The sequence below is a fragment of the Megalobrama amblycephala genome, linkage group LG10 (genome assembly GCF_018812025.1).
Source record: "Megalobrama amblycephala isolate DHTTF-2021 linkage group LG10, ASM1881202v1, whole genome shotgun sequence".
Lineage (NCBI taxonomy): Eukaryota > Metazoa > Chordata > Actinopteri > Cypriniformes > Xenocyprididae > Megalobrama > Megalobrama amblycephala.
The window spans coordinates 31,564,438-31,589,560 of record NC_063053.1 but is presented as its reverse complement, the minus strand read 5'-3'; the positions used below and the strand labels follow the sequence as shown (position 1 = coordinate 31,589,560).

At 36.9% G+C, this 25,123-nt stretch overlaps 1 long non-coding RNA gene and 4 gene segments (V, D, J or C); 4 read left to right on the top strand and 1 right to left on the bottom strand.

Annotated features, from left to right (window-relative positions):
• Positions 1 to 1,327: 1,327 nt before the first annotated feature.
• LOC125277410 lies at positions 1,328 to 4,885 on the top strand. The segment is given in 2 exon segments: positions 1,328 to 1,485; positions 4,422 to 4,885. Coding segments are annotated over 2 exon segments (387 nt in total).
• Positions 4,886 to 10,833: 5,948 nt separating this feature from the next.
• Positions 10,834 to 12,963, top strand: LOC125276385. The segment is given in 4 exon segments: positions 10,834 to 10,882; positions 10,991 to 11,080; positions 12,463 to 12,534; positions 12,638 to 12,963. Coding segments are annotated over 4 exon segments (537 nt in total).
• A 33-nt stretch (positions 12,964 to 12,996) lies between these two features.
• Positions 12,997 to 14,712, top strand: LOC125277413. The segment is given in 2 exon segments: positions 12,997 to 13,119; positions 13,228 to 14,712. Coding segments are annotated over 2 exon segments (384 nt in total).
• Positions 14,713 to 20,146: 5,434 nt separating this feature from the next.
• On the bottom strand, positions 20,147 to 22,326 carry LOC125277422. The gene is made up of 2 exons (XR_007186898.1): positions 21,735 to 22,326; positions 20,147 to 20,601 (listed from the first exon to the last, which is right to left on the bottom strand). It is a non-coding gene; the product is annotated as an uncharacterized LOC125277422 (long non-coding RNA).
• A 1,800-nt stretch (positions 22,327 to 24,126) lies between these two features.
• On the top strand, positions 24,127 to 24,740 carry LOC125277407. The segment is given in 2 exon segments: positions 24,127 to 24,297; positions 24,406 to 24,740. Coding segments are annotated over 2 exon segments (432 nt in total).
• Positions 24,741 to 25,123: the final 383 nt, after the last annotated feature.

Sequence of the window (25,123 nt, the reverse complement as noted above, 5' to 3'; positions counted from 1 at the left end):
GATCTCCTCTGAACACTGCCGTCTCCTCACACAGGCCGGCCGCTCCGTGTGTCCTCACAGTGTCTCCATCCACTCCTGCTGCTGCTCCAGCTGTACAGACCGTCCTTCTCCAGGAGCCCAGCGCTGCTCTCCTGAGACCTGCTGCTCCCGTCCACCTTCAGCTCAGGCTCCAGTCTGACGGGAAGCCCTTGTTGGCCACACACACCAGTGTCGCTGTGTTCAGAGAGGAGATCTCTGCGCTGACGCTCACACAGAAATCACACTGACCAGCGGCTTTCCTTTAGGATTCGAGAGAAAACTGGGAGAAATTCTCCAACAGCGAGAGAAACAACATGAAGAAAAAAATCAAATTATTCCATAAACACATTAATGCTCACAAACTCCTACACTTGAAAAGAGAAAATAACGTTCACATTATGGTAAATATTAATTATGATATAAAAATAATCTATCATGGAGTTTTGAATCACCACAAAAAAATGCAGGAATTCAAGACAACAACATTTAAAATTGTGGGTAAAACTTTGTTTAAAATCACAAAGGAAACATTGTGTGTCTCATCCATGATAACTTTAAAGTAAATTTCCTCAAATATGAACCTTTTTTCTCTTGATGTATCCAATAGAGCTGCTTCATTAAGAGAAAATACAATAATGAACATAATTTGCAGTTTGGAAATATTAAAGTTCATTTAACAATCGACTATTAAAAAATCGATCAATTTGCACCTTTAAAACAGCTTTAGTAAAAACATCAACACACTAACATTGACATTTTAAGTTTAATTGTTGTCAAGTGGTGCCAAAATACCAACCTGGTGTTTTTTCTTTCACTTTTAACCATTTATAATTTTTGAATTATCTGTGAGGAAAAAAGAGCTGAAAATTCATAAAATCAAGTAGAAATGACAGAAATGATTGTTACTAGTTCAGAATGAAAACAAAGATCCAATGAAAATAAAGAAAATCATCTTTACAGTGTTTACTGACAAACATTCAATGTGTAACTGCATAAAAAAATGTTTAAAAATATGAACAAGCTGAAAGTGCTTCATTTCTATAAAGTGCTACAAAGTATTTAAGAGTCAGCTGTTGTATTAAAAATATTAATATTAATATCTGATGATTTACTTACTGCCAACATCCAGTTTGGTTTCTAAATATCTCACAGCAGATATTCAGATTAATATACTAAAGTTGGTCTTGATGATTCAGAATTGAACTGAATGATTTGTAACAGTTTGTCTATTAGAAGATTGAATGATATGAAAAAGACTGATTTTTACTAGATGTTCACTTCACTAATGAGTGACTGTCTTCAGGTAAATGATCTGGAGTGTGTTTGCATTTTGATCAGATGCTTCAGTGCTCTGAGAGTGTTTATAGTGCTGTGAGTTTAACACTTCATCACTGACACACACAACAATCTTCATCAACATGACCTTCATCATCATCTTCATCTGGACTCTCACAGCGTTTGCTCAAGGTTTGTGGAGCACAAGTTTGATATCAATTCATTTCTTCAAGTATATTGTCAAAGTTTTGAGTTGATTTTCTTCTTGTTGTGTGTTTCAGAGTGTAGAGGACAGATCACCGTCACTCAGAGTCCCTCAATGACAGCAGCTCAACCAGGACAAACTGTGAACATCAACTGTAAAACCAGCACAGATGTGGCCAGTTATTCCGGAACATATTTTTTCAGCTGGTACTTACAGAAACCTGGAGAAGCTCCTAAACTCTGGATTTATGGAACAAACAGCCTCCAGTCAGGAACTCCATCTAGATTCAGTGGCAGTGGATCTAACAGTGATTTCACTCTGACCATCAGTGGAGTCCAGACTGAAGATGCTGGACATTATTACTGTCTGAGTTTCCACACTGGTCCAGTGATCACACAGTGATAAAGAGTCATACAAAAACCTCCGTCAGTCAGAGTCACAGTGACTGAACTGATACTGCAGCTGCTCACACACTTTCACACACTTTCACACACACTCAACAGCAGAAGGTTTTCAAACACACAGATCTAAACATTCTTCTACAAACGTTTTCTCTCTCATAAACTTTCATCAAGTCAAGTCAGCAGATCAAACACATCTGAAACCAGACAAAATGGACCTGATGGACTAATTTCTGTTTCTAATAATTTATCTTTGGCCACATTTAGCATATGACAAAGATTGGGTATGTGAATGTGTTCAGAGATTTTGACTATAGGAAAAAGAAATATTGAATTTAACTCTATTCAAATAAACAAAATGAACAAAATGACTGAACATAATCTGTTCATGTTCAGTAAAAAGCCTATACCACACATCAGGAAAACAGATTGAGAAAGTGAACAATCTAATCAAATGATCTTGAAGTAATTAAATCCACAATTTCTTTTATGGCTTAATTTAAACAGATTTCAGATGAGGTCGTGTGAAAACAACAACGTCACATACTATCGTTTGCAAAGATTACTTTCAGGTTTATACTTCGTAGTATTCAGTAGGTTCTCCTCATCTTTTGATCAATGAATTTCCATGACTTTTCCAGTCATCTGTCATCATGAAAATCATATTTGCACTCATTCATTCACATAAAGCAAATTCTAACCACTAAAATATTTAGAACTCAGTCTTTGGCTTTGTTTTACATTTACAAACTTTTATCTTCTCTGTTCCTGATTAATGGTTTTTGCTTCCCCCTGTTGGTCATTGGTCCCATGAGCACCACATATTCACAATGCATGCATTCAAACAAAAATTAAGACATTTTTCAAAATTATGCAGTAGAAATGAAAATCATACAGGTTTGGAACATGCATATGAAGGAGAATAAGAGATTTTTAGGTTAAATATCCCTTCAAGACTCTGAGAAGAACCTCTTCTCTGTTTGAACCCTTCACTATTCCCTACATTACTCCACCCAAATGTGCAGCACAAGTCCTGAAAAGTGAAGCCAAAGCATCTCGATGGATGGATGCAGTATAGATCATAAACCCCGCCTTCTCCATGTAATCAAATGAGACGTGAGACAAACTAAACAATGAAATTGCACCTCAAATAATTTTTTCCAAAGATGGTTCCTGTCATTTTATATAGACATAATGGGTTGTTCTGCAGTAAAGGAGGACAAAACAGGACAAACAAAAACAGTGAAAATACTGCAGAGCTCAAAACAGAAGCAGCCATCTTGATGTACCAACTCTCTGCAGGATCACTTCTGCATTTTGTCTCAGTAACATCTGACACAGCGCCGGAGGCCATTTTCACTAGTGGTTAATTGTGGATACACCACAGAAGAATATGATCTTTTACACTCGCTGTTTAAAGGGTTCATGACATGAGAAATTATTCTTGGTCTTTTGGCATATAAGAGTCTTTGTATCATTATTACATCCTGCAAGTTCCATAACTTAAAACGTCCTCGTCGTCAATAAAAAATCATATATAATCAAGCTGTAAAAAAGATTAGTTTGGAACAGAGGTGCGTATGACGTCACATGGGCACAATCATTTGCATACGACTGCCTGTAGAGCAAAACAACACATACTTCTACATCATCGCATCATTGGCCCCGCCCACTGGTGTTCAGTCGATGAGCAGCGAGTGGATCTAAAGTAGGCCGAGATGTTTATGATATAATAACAAGATTGTGATGTCACAAAGACGTTGTGCTGTTCCTGTCTGTGGAAAAACATCATCTTTGCATAAGCTGCTGAAGGATCCTGATGTCAGAGAAAAATGGATTCAGTTTATTTTAACGAACATCCTACAGTCACATTAGCGTACATTTTACCAGCGACTGTTGTGATTGATGGTAAAAATCAGCCTAAGAAGGACCAAACCAGTTCCTCAACACCAAAACAAAGAGACTTCCATGTGGAATCAAATAAATCTCATGGAAAATACTGATAAACTAAGAAGCTTTGAGTGTGTTGACGTCCAAACAAGAGAAAATACATCATTCACCTCTCTGTGTTTAAAGTCACTGAGAAATCAAAATGGACAATTATTGTTTTTTCTGGAATGTTGCAGTATTTATTATAAATGATTTATCAATGTACATCATTATTTGTTAATATTCAGCTAAATTTTTAAAGTTCACACTTATATTTGATGTTGTGATTGACAGGATGAGATGAACGAGCTCCTCCTGAACCTTCATTTAGAGCCTCATTTAAATACAGAATGAGTTCATTTGCATATTGATCAGATGCTTCAGTGCTCTGAGAGTGTTTATAGTGCTGTGAGTTTAACACTTCATCACTGACACACACAACAATCTTCATCAACATGACCTTCATCATCATCTTCATCTGGACTCTCACAGCGTTTGCTCAAGGTTTGTGGAGCACAAGTTTGATATCAATTCATTTCTTCAAGTATATTGTCAAAGTTTTGAGTTGATTTTCTTCTTGTTGTGTGTTTCAGAGTGTAGAGGACAGATCACCGTCACTCAGAGTCCCTCAATGACAGCAGCTCAACCAGGACAAACTGTGAACATCAACTGTAGAACCAGCAGTAATGTGTACAGATATAGTGATGGGGATGAAGCTTTATTCTGGTACTTACAGAAACCTGGAGAAGCTCCTAAACTCATGATTCGTTATGCAAAAAAACTTGAGTCAGGAACTCCATCTAGATTCAGTGGCAGTGGATCTAACAGTGATTTCACTCTGACCATCAGTGGAGTCCAGACTGAAGATGCTGGACATTATTACTGTCAGAGTTATCACTACATCAACAGTCAATATGTGTTCACACAGTGATAAAGAGTCGTACAAAAACCTCCGTCAGTCAGAGTCACAGTGACTGAACTGATACTGCAGCTGCTCAAAGGAGGATCTGAAACAACATCGTCACACAAACATCAGAAATAAAATCATCTAAATTAAGCTTTTTTTAATAAATTATTGAGGTCAGAATTCAAAGCATTTGATGAGAGAAACAACTAGACAAAGTCCATCAGTGTCACTGTTAAATTTCCTCATATTCATACCCTCTTTAGACTAAAAATGTTGTGGAAAATGTATATCTGCCTTGAGATTTTGTGCTCTTATAGATCAGTGACATGATTGAGATCTACATGTGAGTCGTCCACCATATTGGATCAGTCAGATCTGGTCCGTGAACACTGGAGAGCAAGTGAACTCCTGACTGCATCTGCAACCTCTGTAATAAAGTTTCATGAGAACTAGTTAAATAGAAAATCACTGTGGGGCATCGATTATAAAACACAAAGTTCCATTAGTTGCTTTTATTTGAGATATGGATCAACATGTGGATCAAGGTGTGGTTATTATACAAAAGAACAACAATACTGACATAAATCACAAGTATAAAAACATCAAACACTCATAAATAGTTGCAGAAACCTCAAGCAGCAAAACAATCAAATCAACTTCCACTTGATGAACACACACAGTCCTCTATCAGAACACAGTCCAGACCTCAACTCTCATTCTAGTGATTTCCAGCATGTCCACGAGCTCCAAGAGGAAGATGTGTGGCAGATATTTAAGGAATAATCAGTATCGCCCTCTACTGCCTCATTCCCTTCATAACCTCATTCACATATGAATATCTATATATGCAATAGACATTAGCTGCTATTTTCACAGCATTTAGTTGATCATTAATGTGATTTTACATATTGAGTTATACAAAAACACAAACCAGCACATCCTCACCTCTGAAAGGTTTTCCTCTGTCCGTCTGGAGTTTAAAGCTCAGTGGTTTATGTGCTGCACAATGCTGTGATATTTTTGATGAAAGTCATTGATTTGTAAGTGTGAGTGATGAACAGCGTCATGTTGACCGTTGTGTTGATGTGTCCGGAGCGGTCGAATGGGCCTCTATGACGCCACCTTATGTTTAACATCATTTTTAAATTCAGTGTGTGTCTTCCGGTATGATCCGCTTACACTTATTTTCAGATGTATAAAACAGCTCATTGTGCTGCTTGATTTTGCAAACTGCTGTATTATTTTAATGTATTGTCTTCATTATAAACACACTGGTCTGTAGTGTGAATAGTTTCACTGTTTACTTGCACTTTATTATTCTTCTCATTATTTCACTAATGAATCTGAAATCTTGTACATTCACAGAAAACAGTCTATATCTGCACTGAAAAATAAGAAGGATACATATCTAAGCCTCTGGAATAATTACTTTATTTGTTTATGTATGCATGCATTCATATTTATGCAATTATATATGCATAACTCTACTAATTAAAAATATAAATGCATTATTTATGGACTAAACTACACATGTATTTATTTAAGCATGTATTTTGTGTTTTATTTACTGACTGACACCAAGTTTTAACTGATAATCAAGATAAGAATTTATTTTAAACTTTTAACTGAATTTATGTTGTAATTCATGTAAGTGAAGCTGGTAATGCTGTTTGTGGAGATGTTTAATCAGATCTTGAGAGATTTAATGTCTTTTATCTTCAGTTGATTTCATCGAAGGCTGTGGCTGAAGTCATAGTTCTTGTTGTTTCTCTGTCCTTCTGTGATTCTGCTCGTTATCACCTAATTATCTCATTAACTCCAGCATGTTTCTGTGTTACATTTAACAGCCTGTAGTGTGCACACTGAGCAGTGTTCAGTTAATCTGGACTAACCCATGTGGGGCCTCCATGGAAACTGTGGACAAAATCGGCTGGGCGCCAGTTAGACAGCCCAGGTGACACCCATCTGGGCCCCACATATCTGTACTGGCTGGGAGAAACACTCAAAATAACTATAAATGTGTTTGTCATGCATGTGCACCTCAAAAAAAATACATTTATATATTCTTTTATCTGTGAGGTTCATAATTTGGCCACATGTTCTTGTTTTTTCATCATGTATCTGCAGGTGTTTTCATGCTCCTGTAAGACTGATGCCAGAGTGTCTGGACCAAGAAAGGGCCACTCTTTGAGAAAACAAAGGAAATTAACATTTGAACTCTCTCTTGCAAAATTAGCGTCCCCATTCGAGACGCAATCACACTGAGTCGATCACACCTCAGCAATGCCTTAATCTACATTTCCCTTCCTTCACCCCCTCTTCCCCCATCTCTTCTCTCTACATACGGAGATGACCTGAAATTCACCCAAAATCTATATGGTTCAATGTGAACAGTTATCATACAATACTATACATGTTTGGTATCATTTGAAATGTCTCAGTGCGACTGGTACAAGGGTCTCATTCCCATAGAAGTAAACCAGAAAGTAATAAAGGTTTAAAGACTTTAGAGATATTTTGCTCTCTGTAATGGGTGTGTCCCTAAAAGGTGTAAACTACTCAGTCTGGGACCCTGATTAATGCAAATTACCATTGTGAAGTCATGTTTCCATTTGAAAGAAGTTTCTGTCTTGGTCTGAGTATTTAAAGAGATGTTGCAGGAGGCTCAGGGCTCGATCCTGTGCAGATGAGCCCACATTGCAATGTGCATTTTTCTAATGTCAGGTATTCATCTTTTACTCTGTTTCTGAGCATTTGATGTTTGTATTGATCATCTTTGAGATGATTATGTAATTGGCATGATACATTTACCTGACTAATAAATTGTCACATTTGACTTTATTCTGACTTACTCTGAAATTATTGACTCCAGTAGATTACGTTAAGTCCATAACCCCACAAATCTACGCTCAGGTTAGTAACGGACTAAAGTACAGTTTAGGTGGAGCAGTGGGGCACACCAGCTGATATTTTAGAGCTCCGACTAGCACATTGGCATTAGTTAAGTATACTTAGACTGTGTAGGCTAATAATGGGTTTTTTCCTTTTAGAGCAACAGAGTGTTGCTAGATCAATCTAAACAGGATGGGCCTCAACCTCTGGTTATGGTGAGATTATTCTAAGTGTCTGTGGGTAAACCACTGCGTGATTATGTAAAGTTACCACTAGAGGAAGCTAAATTGGTCAGCCTGATTTTATGGTAATGGTCATGGCCCCTAGTTAAAAGTAATCTTACCTTAATTCGGTGTGTTCAGATCTATGGGGACTAAATAAACGTATTCTAGAATGAGCAGAGTGGGTACGGCCTCTAGAATATTAGTCCTCGCCTCTGTCTAATGACCAAGACTGACGAGATTGTGCGTATGAGATCGTATGCCCGGCCGGTGCGAGACTCAAAGCGTTTTAGGAATCCGAATGAACGCGTACAAAAAAGAGTAAAGAGTTAAATAGAGTAATCAAATGTATAGCTAAATTGTTATACAAATGACCAATAATCAATTGACATTCTAAACTAAATTCGAGGTCATAATAAAATGGAGTCAGATAAAAGTTTACTTGGAATTAAATTTCTTTGCCACACTGAAAAGACCGAATGCGCAAGAAACCTTCCCCGCCCGGTGGAAAACTGCCATCGGGCCGATTGGGCGGGCCTTACACTACATTTGAATTTAAACTTATTTTGCGATCATTCAAAAAGTATGTTTTATATGTGTAGTATTAATTTAATCCAGAAGTACTACATTCGCCATGTTGTCATTATCATGTGACCTACCAGCGTCAGTTGCGTCACTTCACCTCCATTCATAAATCCTCTCCCGTGGCCTCATGGGATAGTAAAGTGTCCATTGATTAAACACCGCAGAATCTCGCTGGAAGTAGTAGGTCATCCAGGGACTTTTCGCCTAGAGTTTTTCAAATACTATGTATTCGGACATAACATGTTGGTGTACTGTTTTTCACCTACTATATAGGGAAGTATTCGATTTCAGACGCAGAGCATCTTTGTATATTTCATTTCACAGGAAATGAAGGACACATTTGAAGGAGCCTTCGTCGCACAGCAGAGACGCAACTGACCTCTGAATGTGGCCTTTGAAGGATGCAGCCTCTGAATTGGGACACAGCCATAGGGTTCTTCTCATTTATTATTTTTGCATCCTCATTACCTCCTCTCACTTCTTTTCCTCGCGTCTTAGCTCCACCCCCTCAGGATGCGAGGGAAGGTGATTCATTCACCAATCTTTCATTTGAAAGTCATGTTTCTAGTATCTGTAAAACCGCCTTCTTCCATCTAAAAAATATATCTAAATTACGACATATGCTCTCAATGACAAATGCGGAACAGTTGGTTCATGCATTCATGACCTCAAGACTAGATTATTGTAACGCTCTACTGGGTGGTTGTTCTGCTCGGCTTTTAAACAGACTACAGTTGGTCCAAAATGCGGCAGCTAGAGTTCTTACTAGAACCAGAAAGTATGACCATATTAGCCCAGTTCTGTCAACATTACATTGGCTCCCTATTAAACATCGTATAGATTTTAAAATCTTGCTACTTACTTATAAAGCTCTAAATGGTTTAGCTCCCCAGTACCTAAGTGAGCTCTTAATGCATTATAGTCCTTCACGTTTATTGCGAATTCAGGCCAGTTGATAATACCCAGAATATCAAAATCAACTGAAGGCGGCAGATCCTTTTCCTATTTAGCACCTAAACTCTGGAACAATCTTCCTAGCATTGTTCGGGAAGCAGACACACTCTGTCAGTTTAAATCTAGACTAAAAACACATCTCTTTGCTCTTGCATACACATAACACATTATCAATACATTAACATTTTTCAAATCCGTTAAAGGATTGTTACGCTGCAATAATTAGTGTTTCCTATAACACTAGATATACCTGTACATCAGAATAAGAATGGCATCTACGCTAATATCAGTCTCTCTGCTTATCCTGAGGTTTGCCGGGTGCTGGATCCAGGCCGTATCCAGATCAGATGGAGAACCTGTGTCTGGACCTGACTACAACGTAGCCCAGGAGACAATGGGCCTACAGATCCAGTTCTGGCTGCATCTATAATTCAGATTTTTTAATCCCCGTATCCGCTTACATATATTTATATATAATCTATTTTTAATCTCTATAATAAAAATGTATAATTCAGATTTTGATCTCCATATCCATTTACATATATTATATATATCTTCCAAGGGGTTTTTTCCCTCCTGGGACTTTTTTCCCAGTGTTAGCACGCTGGGTTTTTCTCCTAGGGGGTTTTTTCCACCCCTGGGAGTCAGCCGACATTGGCTTAATGTAGCACCATCTTGTATATGTTACATATTACCACGCTTGTTTGTACAGCTTATTTTTAACCACTTCCCTTTTTTCTGTGCTTCTAATATGTAAAGCTGCTTTGAAACAATTACCAATTGTAAAAGCGCTATATAAATAAATTTGACTTGACTTGACTTGACCTGTGTATCTTCACTCATGACTCCTCAGGAAGGTTCCTCGCCCCTTATTCCTCGCCTCCTTGAGGTGTTTGATCGGTTTCTGGGTCACGGGCTGGAGGATGGAGGAGTGAGGAAATGAGGAAGCATCAATTTTTAGTATTGAGAAGCACCCATTATGTCTTTGGAAACAAGGAACAGTCTTCATGGGTGAATAATTGATTCATTCACTCAAATGATTCATTCAAAACACTATTTCATTCAGGAACTATTGTGAGTCACACTGTGTTTTTTTTGCAAATATTTTCAGTTGGCCGTACAAAAACAGACCAAGTAACTGTTAATATTGTGTCTAAATTTTAAGCTTCTTGTGTATTGAACTGTTGTACAGCAGCAAATTCACAATTAAAGTTGTGCAGATTTTCTGAAAAAAAAGGGGGCTCTGGATTATTAACATGTTTCTGAAGTCTCAATGAAAGCACATTAAACCATCTTAAACCTGTCACTGCTGAAGCGTTTGCATAGAGAGAGTGTTTTACATGAGCGACACACGCTTCAGTGCTCTGCATGTGTTTATAACTCTGTCAAACATCAAACATGATCAACAACTGTTTTTCACTAGAACTGAACCTACAACCAACAAAAATGACTTTCAGCACCATATTGATCTGGACGCTGGCAGTATTATGTCGAGGTTTGTGTCAGTAAAGATTACAGACATTATTTACTTGTTATTTTTATGTGTTGTGAAGATATATGAATGTAAAAGTGTTTGTGATTTCTAATCTTTCTCTCTTGTCAGAATCTGTTGGCTGGGTGACAGTGACTCAAACTCCCTCAGAGCTGCTCTCTCAAACTGGACAATCAGTCACTGTGACCTGTAAATTTAACAGTGATCCAGCCACTCTTAGCTGGTACTTACAGAAACCTGGAGAAGCTCCTAAACTCCTGATTTATGAAACAAACACCCTCCAGTCAGGAACTCCATCTAGATTCAGTGGCAGTAGATCTAACAGTGATTACACTTTGACCATCAGTGGAGTCCAGACTGAAGATGCTGGACATTACTACTGTCAGAGTTTCTACTACAACTACATCAACAGTGAATATGTGTTCACACAGTGATAAAGAGTCGTACAAAAACCTCCGTCAGTCAGAGTCACAGTGACTGAACTGATACTGCAGCTGCTCACACACTTTCACACACTTTCACACACTACTGACACACAGAGGACAAACACAGGAACTACACATGTGCTCAAAACTGACAGAAATTCCACATCACTGCTTTCTTTCATAAACCACATAGTAATGATCCTGCATTTAAATTTCAATATTCTCAGTTCAAATAAAATATTCACTGCTACTAAATATATGAAGTATAAGATATATGAATAAATATAAATCAGTTCTCTGAAGCAGACATGATATACAGCAAATATTACAGTCATTTCATCTTTTCTGAATAAGGTTCAGTTTAATCTCAAACTGATTTTAAAAATATTGTCCACAAACTGATGATTTATATGTAGAAAACAAATTTAAATGATCATTATTAATGTTAATCATAATCATAATTATCAGCAAATGTAAATTCAAATTATGAATTTTTCAAATCTTTCTCCTTGTCTGATGATGACGCCTACAAAATTAGAATTATTTTGTCCATATCATCAAACTTTTAATATTTCAATTTACCAAAGAATTATGGACACAATTATGTATTATAAGAAATAATTGAAAATGTCAGAAAATATTGCAATCAATATATTAAAAAACAATGAATGTTAGCAAATTAAAAAAAAACAAAAAAAACAAAGAAAAATCCTATTATATGTTCTTGAAGTTTTTCAAGTAGTGACTTCACCCCCCCTCCAAGTTTATCAAGTTAATAATGAATATATTATTCATAGGATAACATTATCATAACTACTGGCTCAGAAAAGCTATCATGCAGTTCTCAATGCATTGTTAGATTTTAATAGATTCTGATGACCTGTGACCTCTGGAGTGACCTTTGCCCTCTAATGAAGTTCACAGTGACATACTTGTTTCTCTTAGTAATGCAACTCTGTCATTTGAATCATCAGAAAGCCTGAATCTTCAGACAATTGAATCGATGTTTCTGACTCATAACATGAGAAAAGATCCTAAACACTGTTATGTTTTATGTGCCTCTTCTGTCTAAACCATTTCCCAGATTTACATAGAGATTATTTGCATCGCAGCACAAGCTTCAGGAGGTTTTAAAGCTCTGTGAGTTTGAACAATGAGAATCTGAACCAACAGCAACCATGAGCTTCATCACCATCTTCATCTGGATGTTCACTAGCTACTGTTTCACAGGTGAGGAAATCTGAAGTTAAACATACTCTAATCTTCAGTGCTTGAAATATTGTCTTTCAGTAAATACTGAATTCTGAATGTTTATTCATTTTTCATGATGTAGAATCAGCTGGTGAAGTGACAGCCACTCAGACGCCTGCAGTGAAATCTGTTCGTCCAGGAGACACATTTACCATGTCCTGTAAAACCAGTACTGAAGTTTACCAGGGTTGGGGTAATCAGCCTTTAGCCTGGTACTTACAGAAACCTGGAGAAGCTCCTAAACTCCTGATATATTTAGCAAGCACCCTCCAGTCAGGAACTCCATCTAGATTCAGTGGCAGTGGATCTAACAGTGATTTAACTCTGACCATCAGTGGAGTCCAGACTGAAGATGCTGGACATTATTACTGTCAGGGTTTACACAGTGGCTGGGTGTTCACACAGTGATAAAGAGTCGTACAAAAACCTCCGTCAGTCAGAGTCACAGTGACTGAACTGATACTGCAGCTGCTCACACACTTTCACACACTTTCACACACACTCAACCAACAAAAATGACTTTCAGCACCATATTGATCTGGACGCTGGCAGTATTATGTCGAGGTTTGTGTCAGTAAAGATTACAGACATTATTTACTTGTTATTTTTATGTGTTGTGAAGATATATGGTTGTAAACGTGTTTGTGATTTCTAATCTTTCTCTCTTGTCAGAATCTGTTGGTCAGGTGACAGTGACTCAAACTCCCTCAGAGCTGCTCTCTCAAACTGGACAATCAGTCACTGTAAACTGTAAATTTAATAGTGATCCAGTCTCCTGGTGTAGTGGACAGTGTCTTGGCTGGTACTTACAGAAACCTGGAGAAACTCCTAAACTCCTGATTTATAGTGCAAAAACCCTCCAGTCAGGAACTCCATCTAGATTCAGTGGCAGTGGATCTAACAGTGATTTCACTCTGACCATCAGTGGAGTCCAGACTGAAGATGCTGGACATTATTACTGTCCGAGTTATCACTACATCAACAGTAAATGGATGTTCACACAGTGATAAAGAGTCGTACAAAAACCTCCGTCAGTCAGAGTCACAGTGACTGTAGAGTTGTGACGTTCGCGAACGAACCGATTCTTTTGAACGGCTCATAAACATGAACGATGGGAGCCGAGTCGCGGCTGGAGGGGAGCCGTTCTTTCTGTCGTTCTTTTTTCCTATGCGTGTTTCACACAGATGCACACAAATGAGCTCCTCCGCGAGACAGAACAGTTATAGGGGGAGGGGCGCACCCAGCGCAGATATTAGTTATTAGTTGAGCACGCATCCTTCACGTGAGTACTCCAGTGGAAAAAAACCCTGCGTTCCTCTGTCATTGGGTAGGAGCGGAAGTTGAAGGGGCTGATGTCCTATTTGCAAAGTTTACAGTAGTAATAGTATGTAGTATGTAGACATTTCCATTTTATTTATTCTAATTTTATCTACTTTAAATATTTTTTGTTTTCTATCAAAATGTTCTTGTGTGATAACAATGTTCTTGTGTGGAAGTGTTTGTAGTAAAAGCTGTTTTGCACAGAAATTCATTGTAGCCGGCTTTGTTTTTGATGTTTATTTGTGAGTAGGTATTGTATGAATAACAAAAGTCAACGTAGCTTTACACACACACACACACACACACACACACACACACACTTTGTACTAAAGGTAAATCCAAAATAGTGATGTCACTCTCTAAGCAGAGGGATTTGTGCAACCCTATGGAATATAGTCCACACATGACAAATGAGGTAATAATCAATATTTCAGAATAATTCAAACTCAGATATTGGTGTGTGATATCCGAGTTTTAATTATTTGACTACAAATCTCACCTCATCATTCCTCCCAGTGATTATTTCCAGGATAAACTGAGATGCCCCCAAGCTGGCTTCTTAAAACTGACTAAATATTTAAAAAGAGCCAAAAGAGCCGTTCTTTTGAACGGCTCTTTGAAAGGAACGGATCGCGAAGATCCGGATCCCCTCAAAGAGCCATAAATCCCATCACTAAGTGACTGAACTGATACTGCAGCTGCTCACACACTTTCACACACTTTCACACACTACTGACACACAGAGGACAAACACAGGAACTACACATGTGCTCAAAACTGACTTATGACTGAAATCAGCTCTATTAGACTGTGATCTGTCCTGTGACAGACGGGTTTGACTCAAGATATGCTCAGAATTCAGAGAAAACAGAGTGTGTAAATTGATATGAAATCAAACTAACAATAATAAGCAAGCAAAAACATTCAATTTGTTCATAATACAACTATTTCAGACCCAGAAGGACAGTTTATTATCATAAACATAACAATTAACAATAACCCAGTAACAATTGCCAACATTTACGGCCCAAATTCAGATAACCCTGACTTTTTCCACACTTGTTTTTCTTCCATTTCAAATCTTTCCTACGGCCCGGTAATTATAGGAGGAGATTTTAATACCGTAATTGACCCATCACTTGACAGATCCACAAGTAATAAAAGACACTTGTAATCCACTGACACAATAATACAGTCCATGAGAGATTTTGGCCTTCGGCGATGGTTGGAGGCTACAACATCCATCTGACAGAGAATATACATTTTACTCACCAGTTCATCACAGCTACTCTCGCATAGACTTTTTTCCTAACTAGCAATTCAATCTTACCAAATATCTCTGAGCACAAAATCCACTCCATCAGCATCAGTGACCATGCCCTAGTAACATTCATATGGAATCCAGCTAATTTACATAAACACATCAGTAGATGGCGCTTTAACATATCACTCCTTAAAGACCCAGAGTTTGACAGTTATCTTAAAAGAGAGTGGACATCCTTCCTAGAAATAAACGACTCGCCAAAGTTATCAGCTTCATTACTTTGGGAAACAGGCAAAGCAGTATTACGAGGTAAAATCATTTCATTCTCCGTCCATAAAAAAAAATAAATAAAAAAAAATAGAAAAACAAGAAGAAATCAGACTAGAAAATAAAATAAAAGAACTTGAAATATTACATGCAAATAACCCAACAGAAGTAATATATAATGAATTAAGAAAACAAAAATTCCTGCTAAACGAAATCATAAATAAAAAAACTCAATTTCTAATTCATAGACTCCGTCAAGAAACCTACCATCATAGCAACAAATCCAGTAAATATTTGGCCAATCAGATTAAAAGAAACAGAGAAAAAGTAACAATTGCAACTATTAAGGACTCAGCAGGGAAGCCTACTAACTCTCCACAAGGAATAAATACAATATTTCGAAACTTTTATGCTAAACTCTATTCATCTGATAATAACACAAGACAAGACGATATTAATTCATTTTTCAATAATATTCAACTCCCAAAACTCAACACCGAACAAATCAGCGCACTGGATGAACCAATCATAGAAAAAGAACTCCATATTGCCTTCAGTCGAATGCCAAACAATAAAGCACCAGGACCCGATGGCTTCCCTGCTGAGTTCTATAAACATTTCTGCTCCATTTTATCTCCATTATTCATCAGAGCAGTAACGGAAATAAAAGAAAATTCAAGATTACCGGTGCACTACTTCACTTATCCCTAAACCTAATAAAGACCCAACCCTTCCGTCAAACTACCGTACTATATCTCTCATCAACGTAGACATCAAAATAATCAGTAAAGTTCTTGCACATAGAATTGAAAAAATTATCCCATTCATAATCCACCCGGATCAGACTGGTTTTATTAAAGGTAGGCAGGCATCCAACAACACACGCAGACTATACGATTTAATCCATTATTCATCAATACCACAGGAAAACACCATTATAGTCACTTTAGATGCAGAAAAAGCTTTTGACAGAGTCAATTGGAAATTTTTATTCACCACAAAATTTGGCTTTGGTGAGTCGTTTATTAATTGGGTTAAAATTTTATACACAGCACCATCTGCCACAGTCACAACCAATGGACTAACATCACAAAGCTTCACACTGCACAGGGGGACTAGGCAAGGATGCCCACTCTCTCCATCTTCATTGAACCCTTAGCAGCAGCCGTCCGTCAGAACCCTCATCAGAGGAATCCACACACCCCAAACACAACATAAGATCAGTTTATATGCTGATGACATTTTACTCTTTCTGCAAAATCCTCAATCATCTCTGCAAGAAATAATTAAAACCATTGATTTATACTCTACAATATCAGATTATGCAATACATTGGAATAAATCCGCAATTCTTCCATTACATCAAACCAAATGTGATGTGGTAGCCCAGGTATCACCCATTCCTCTATGCACAGGCCACATCACTTATTCAGGTGTTAGGGTTTCCTCCAGGCTGTCAGAGCTGACTGGACTCAACTTCACTCCTCTACTGAAAACAATAGAAGACGACCTTCACCGCTGGCACAACTTACCACTTTCCATCCAGGGCAGAATAGCTATAATCAAAATGACAGTACTTCCAAAAATAAACTATTTATTCTCAATGATCCCAACCCAACCCTCTCTCAATTGGTTCAAATCTTTAGACTCCATCATTACCCGATTCTACTGGAAAAATAAACCACCTCGGATAAAATTAAGCACGTTACAAAAACCCAAATCCTTAGGAGGATTAGAAGCACCGCATTTTTACCATTACTCACTAGCAAACCAACTTCAGTACATATATAAATGGATTCACTCCACTCAATCAGACATTATATGGCTAGACATAGAACAATCACTCTGCGAAAACTTGCACATATCAGACATCCCATTCTTTAGTCAGTCCATTAAACGCCACCCATGTTTCAAAGCACTGACAATAGCCTCTGCTCTGACAGCCTGCTGGAAATATCATCAAATCACAAACTCCAATCAGGCCCCATCTAAACTCACCCCACTCTGGAACAACCCTGATTTCACAAGTAACAAAAAACACTTAATTTCAATAAATGGGCACAAAAGGGCATCACACATATAAATCACATTTTTCAGTCTAACAACTTCGTTTCATTTTCCTACTTAGTCCAGGAGTACGGTATCGGGAGCAATCAATTCTTGAATTATCTGCAACTCAAATCAGCTGTGTTTTCCAAAATCAACAATAGAACTATCAATTTTCACCTTCCTACCGCATTAGCAGATTTAGTTAATATATCCTCTCCGAAAAAATTACTTTCCAAAATATACAAAATTATAACTAATTCAAATAAAACCATAACTTTACCAACAATTAAATGGTGAAGAAGACCTTTCGATTGCTCCTGATACCGACTTCTGGACTCAAATTTGTAAAAATATTTATTCCATGACTAAAAACGCCAACCTTCAACTCATACAGTAGAACACACTACACTGGGGAAAGGCTGTCTAAAATGGGATTCACATCAGAAATTTGCTCACACTGCTCACAAAACTGCCCGGACACATATATCCACGCCACATGGCACTGCCCACCCATTAAACACTTTTGGAAAGACGTCACTGAATTCCTATCCCGCCTCATAGGCTGCCACATCCCATTATCCCCCTCCCTCTGTCTACTGGGCGATCTATCAACTCTCAATCAGGAAATAACAAACAAAAGGATGCTTCTTGTAGCCCTAACCATCGCCATCTTGAACTGGAAATCCAGAAACACTATTCACATAACGCACTGGAAAAATTTGCTCATAGACTACATCTCTTTAGAATATTTTTCATCTCATTACAACTGTATATCAGAACCACAACACTCCAGATCAGACCTCCTTCAACTATTACAAATCTGACACACTCATCCTGTTTAATCATTTGTTATTATACATATTTATACAAGGTTTTAGTAATGTGAGTATTTTCATTATTATAATTATTATTGACATTGTTGTTATATTACAGAAACATTTAGCAGTACTGAAATTATGATGAGATGATGTTTTGCTTGATATAAGGACGGTAATGGTATAATGTGTTACGTTTGCTGGTGTACAAAGCACACGACGAGGAAGAGTAACGTATAATAAGTCTTTACTAGATAATCCACAGGGAGAAACACAGAATCCAGAGTAGAGCATACACCAAACATATCCAAATACAAAACGAGACCCGACAAACAACTGAACACAGACAGGAACTTAAATACACTGACACAAACAAGCTAAACAGGTTAACAAGGGGGCGTGGTCCAATGGGTGTCCATGGTGACGGAATGTGGCGGGAAACAGAACAAAGGAACACGTGACAATGCAAACAAACAAACTGAAAGTCCATGTGACTGTGACATAATGTATATCTTTAATAATTAAAAAATGAATAAATGAATAAAATAATAATGGGAATAATAATATAAATATCTAAAATATAAAAATATAACCAAATGAAACCAACACCTAACATATATTACATGCTGATTTTAATGCACCAAATGCTGATTTTAATGCACCACCTCAGCTTAGGCATACCTACAAATAGTAATTGTACTGTGAATGAGAAGAAAAAAGAAAGAAGAGAAAAAAAAGAAAGAAAAAAAAAGCACACTGACACAGAAACTAGGAGAGGTGTGGTATGTGTTAAAGTATATGTCATGCTTTCATTATAACTGTCATTTTATTATTATTATTATTGATATCACTGTCCCGTCATCGCAAAACATCATCATCGCCATCTTTAGCATTACTAATGTTTTTAATTACTATTGTTGTTGTTATTATTATTATTATTATTTATTTTATTATTTATTGTTGTTATTAATGTTATTATATTACTACTATTGCAGTTGTATTGTCAATACAAAATTATCACCATTACCATATTTAGTATTACAATTATCACTGTTGCCATTATTATTGATACAAATGTTATTGTTATTATTATTATTATTATTGATTTTACTTTTTCTGTCAACACAAATTTTTTCATCACCATCTTCAGTATTAGTACCGCTTCTGTTATTATTATTATCAATGTTATCTATGATTGTTACTGATATTACTACTTATCATCACCATCTTTAGTATCATTATTATAATCATTACTGTTATTATCAATGCTATTACTGTTTAAATACTTCTACTATTACTACTATTATTTGTAATTTCTGCTTAGTTTTCATTGCTGTTACTATCACTGCTGTTTTATTGTTGTTTTTGTGTTTTGTTGTTGTGTTTTGTGTTCACCCTATGTTGTAAGTTTTGCACTCCTAAAAAAAACAAAAACAAAACAAAACAATAATGACACCATATGTTGTTTTGTTTTTGTACATTAAACTACACTAAAGTCATGGTGTATCAGTAACATGCAGATGTTTTTCAAGCAGCTCCTTCATCTAAAGCTGTTTCTAAATGTATTACTCATAACTCATTTCTCATGAGCAGAAGTGAAAGTGTTCCAGTTGAGAGCGTTGAACCAATCAAAGAGTGAAACTGTGAGTTTGAGGTGAAAATCACATTTGCATTGGCAGGTTTAGTGATTGTGATCCTCTCAGAATAGAGCAGCTCCGTCTCCAGTGACCATGTTCAAACCCCAAGAGCTTCATTTGACATTTCCTGCTAAATGCAGCTGTTCTCAACTATTACAATCAATCAAAAGCAGCTGAAACTTTAGTGCAGGACTTTGAATGAACGACACACTGATCAATGATGCAGTCGGACACAAATGTAACGCGTTCAGAAGCTTTATTGAATGAACAGCAATGGCAGCACATTGAAAGACTGCTTCAGTATTGAGCTGTAAATCACGTGACTGCTGTGAATCCTGCCGGACGCTCAGATACGGCTCGTCTGGGCCGGAGAAACATCAGCACTGGGAGCTCTTGAGGAACGAGGCCTCGTGATCAGCTCCGTCATGTCTTACTCTGCAGACGAAGCGATCCGCGCCTTCCCAGCGTGCTTTGCTGAGGCTCAGGACGCTGCTGCGGCTGTAGCGTCCGTCCCGCTCGCTCTCTGCGCTGGTCTGAACCCCCTCGCTGACCTCTGACCCGTCCAGCGTCCAGCTCACCGTCGCCCCCTGTGGAGAGTAAGAGCTGAGCAGGCAGAGCAGTGCGGCTGAGTCTCCAGAGATCTGCAGAGAAGAGGGCGGCAGCAGAGACACGGAGGGCTTCACTGCGGGACCAGCTGCACAAACACACACAAACACACATGAACATTATGATTTGACTTCAAATATAAGTTAAATTTTAAATGATCCCCAGAATGATTTTGAAAAACATTGTCCAAGTAAATTAATGATTATATTGTGATGTCGTTATAAGAGAACAAATTTAAATGATCTTTTCAATATTAATTGCATTTCGAAAATATTCTGCTATTCAAACATCAGATTCAAATTTGATATTTTAAGTTGTTTAAATGATTAATTTTCAAAATGCTCTTCAACTATGTTTCTTTTTGTCTGATGACCCCAACAAAATTATATTTTGTCCATATTATAAAACGTTTGTTTCATGCATTTAAAAAAAACTCTTAATTGTTAATTTTACCAAGAATTACAGACAAAATTATGTATCAGAAATAACTGAATAGATTTTAAAGTACTGCAGTCAATACATGAAATTAATGAAATGTTAGCAATAATAAGATTAATAATTATTAATGTAAAATTAAAAATTATATTTAGAAACAATATGAAATTTTAAAATTTATATAAATAATGAAATGAATGAGATAAATATTGGATTTCTTTCAAAAGTTACAAAACATTTTAATCTCAATCTATGATTAATATATTGTGATTTCTTCATAAGATTTGAAAAAAACAAAAACAAATTTACATTTCAGTATTATATATATTTTTTAAATTCTTCATATGTTGATACTCACAATAAATCATAATTTTCAGCAGTTTCAATTATGCATTTTTTAATTCTTCTGTTAAAACACTTACAATCATAATCATCATTAAACTTAATAGTTTAAACTATTGATTTTTAAATTAAATTTGTCTTTGTCTGATGATGATGCTTACACAATTACATTTATTTTGTCTGTATTATTAAACTTGGGTGTCATGACTTTAAAAACCCTTAATTATAACCCTTATACCGTTAATTCACATAAAATGAAAAATGACGTAAATTATATAATAATTCAATATTGCAATTATTAAAGAAACTTTGCAAAAAAAATTTTTTTCTAATAAATGAATAATCTTTTTAACAAATATTTTCTGAAATAATCGAAAAAAAATAATAAATAAAACTATTTAATTAAAATATCATGCATTTTTAGATAATTTAAGAAAGACTTACTTCTGATCACCAGTTCAGTTCCTCCACCGAAAGTGTACCACAGTGCTTCATTCTAGTGAAAGCGTCGTACAAAAACCTCCGTCACACTCAAATGAACACAAACTCCAGCAGAGAAAGAGACGAACGACACTCACACACACTGATATGAGACTCAACAGCAGCTCTTCTCAACATCAACATGATTGAGCTGAAAACACACACTAAATATTCATCTTTAAAAGAAAAAACTGCTTTATAATGAAATCTTCAGCCAGATTGAGATGGTCATTCTCTATTGGATGACCTTTGACCTGTTCTACAGTATCATGATGATATCAAATCTGCAGCACAGGTATTAAATGCTCTCAGCATCAAAGTCTGAATGAAACTGATCATTAAAACAGTGTTTAGAGGGAGAAGATCCACCCAAAATAACATGAAGTAAATCAGGAGTGTCTGTTTCTGAAAATGATCAATAGAAATTTATTAGCAAAGATACTAAATGACAAAACAGTGTTTCTGCTGTCTTCAGGTAAATGATCTGGAGTGTGTTTGCATATTGATCAGATGCTTCAGTGCTCTGAGAGTGTTTATAGTGCTGTGAGTTTAACACTTCATCACTCAGAGCTTTTCTTCATTCAAACTGAAATTAAACCATCAACAAGCAGAATGATGATCATCAGCGTCTGTATCTGGACTCTCATTCTTTCTGTTCAAGGTTCATTTACTCTTTAATAACTCAAAATGTGATTTATATGCATGTTCGATGTTCAGTACAGATTTTGTCCTGGACACTTTAACTTTAATAAGTGTTGTAATTATGATCTTATGAAATGTCATTCACAGGAATTACAGGACAAGTTTCTGTGACTCAGACTCCCTCAGCAGCAGCTGTTCAACCAGGAGAAACAGTTACTATAAACTGTAAAACTAGCAGAGGAATCGGAGATCGTTCAGCGGGTTGTGGAGACTGTCTCGCCTGGTATCTGCAGAAATCTGGAGAAGCTCCTAAACTCCTCATTTATGACATTAGATCAAGACAGTCAGGAACTCCATCTAGATTCACTGGAAATGGAGCAAATTATGGAACAGATTTCACACTGACCATCAGTGGAGTCCAGACTGAAGATGCTGGACATTATTACTGTCAGAGTAGACACTGGATCAACAGTAACTGGGTGTTCACACAGTGATAAAGAGTCGTACAAAAACCTCCGTCAGTCAGAGTCACAGTGACTGAACTGATACTGCAGCTGCTCACACACTTTCACACACTTTCACACACACTCAAAATACTACAATCATAAAGAGATTCTCTAAGAAAGGTTTCCATAGATCACTGCCAAGAAAAACATGATCACAAAACTTTTATAGGTGTAGCTGTAAACTGAATGTTGTATGCTATGAACAGAAAGCTTGTTCATCTGAACCTGTCAATCATTACGCAAGAGCTTCATATATTATCATCTGCTTAACATCACTCCAATGAGAATATTCCTCCAGGGTCCTCATTCTCCAACTTTATCTCCATTTTAATCCAGTAGAGAAGTCTTGATGTACTCAAGATCTCGAGTCTCGTGACAGAAGCAGTTATCATCATGTGTTTACCTGCAGCATTATTGTTGGATTTTACAGCAACTCTTTCCGCAAGTTACATCGTTACGCCAGTAGATGGAGACAAGAGACTGATTTGAGCGAGTCAATGAATCTTTACCTGAACTAATTTGCTCAAAACACTGATTCATTCAGGAAAGAAGAACTTGCTGCAGAACGATAGGCTGAGAAGTGCCACATGTGATTAAGTCAGTCGTTACGCTTTCTCCAGTGGAGACCCTCTTACTGTATCTCCCTATAATAATACAATCTCTGGCTTCAGTGCCATTCATGTCCTCTCCCGTGGCCTCATGGGATAGTAAAATGTCCATTGTATGTCCACATATTTTTCACCTACTCTTTTTCAAAATCTATGAATTGGGGCATACTATGTTGGCATACTGTTTTTCACATGGCCTACTATATAGTAAAGAAGTATTTGCAGCGACAGTCTTCATGAATGAACCATTGAATCATTCTCAAATGATTTATTCAAAGCACTGATTCATTTTAGACACTTTACTCTACTGTGACTTCAATTGGAAATATTTCAGTTGGCCGAATAAAAACAGACAAAGAAACTGTGAAAATTAAAAATTACTAAAATGTAAGTTACTCAATAATAGCTTCATGTTTATTAAACTGTTTTACGGCAAAAGCAATATCACATTCACAATCTTGATGTTGGTCTGATATTCATAAACAACATCTTGCTCATGTGATGTTGCTTTATATCAGTAAAGGATTATAACATGAACTTGAAATCTCAATGAAACCACATTAAACCATCTTAAACCTGTCACTCCTGAAGTGTTTGCATAGAGAGAGTGTTTTACATGAGCGACACACGCTTCAGTGCTCTGCATGTGTTTATAACTCTGTCAAACATCAAACATGATCAACAACTGTTTTTCACTAGAACTGAACCTACAACCAACAAAAATGACTTTCAGCACCATATTGATCTGGACGCTGGCAGTATTATGTCGAGGTTTGTGTCAGTATAGATTACATACATTATTTACTTGTTATTTTTATGTGTTGTGAAGATATATGGTTGTAAAAGTGTTTGTGATTTCTAATCTTTCTCTCTTGTCAGAATCTGTTGGTCAGGTGACAGTGACTCAAACTCCCTCAGAGCTGCTCTCTCAAACTGGACAATCAGTCACTGTGACCTGTAAAACTAGCAGTGATGTGAACTGCTGTTATAGTAATGGACAACCCGGTCTGAGCTGGTACTTACAGAAACCTGGAGAAGCTCCAAAACTTCTGATTTATTATACAAACAGCCGCCAGTCAGGAACTCCATCTAGATTCAGTGGCAGTAAATCATCTGGAAAGGAATTCACTCTGACCATCAGTGGAGTCCAGACTGAAGATGCTGGACATTATTACTGTCAGAGTTATCACAGTGGTGGTGTGTTCACACAGTGATAAAGAGTCGTACAAAAACCTCCGTCAGTCAGAGTCACAGTGACTGAACTGATACTGCAGCTGCTCACACACTTTCACACACTTTCACACACTACTGACACACAGAGGACAAACACAGGAACTACACATGTGCTCAAAACTGATTTATGAGTGAAATCAGCTCTATTAGAACAGATTCACTAAACAAGACAAATTACAGTTAGAGCACAATTCCAAAAAAAGTGCTGATGTGAGTGTAAAGTTCTGCACTGAATCTACTTTAGACGCTCAAATGAAAGAACACAGCCGGATCATTTCCATAATGACCAACACAATCAACCAAGAGCAGCGCCATTTATCGTTTAGTTTAGGACATGTTTTTGGGGCAGTAAATAATGGTGCAA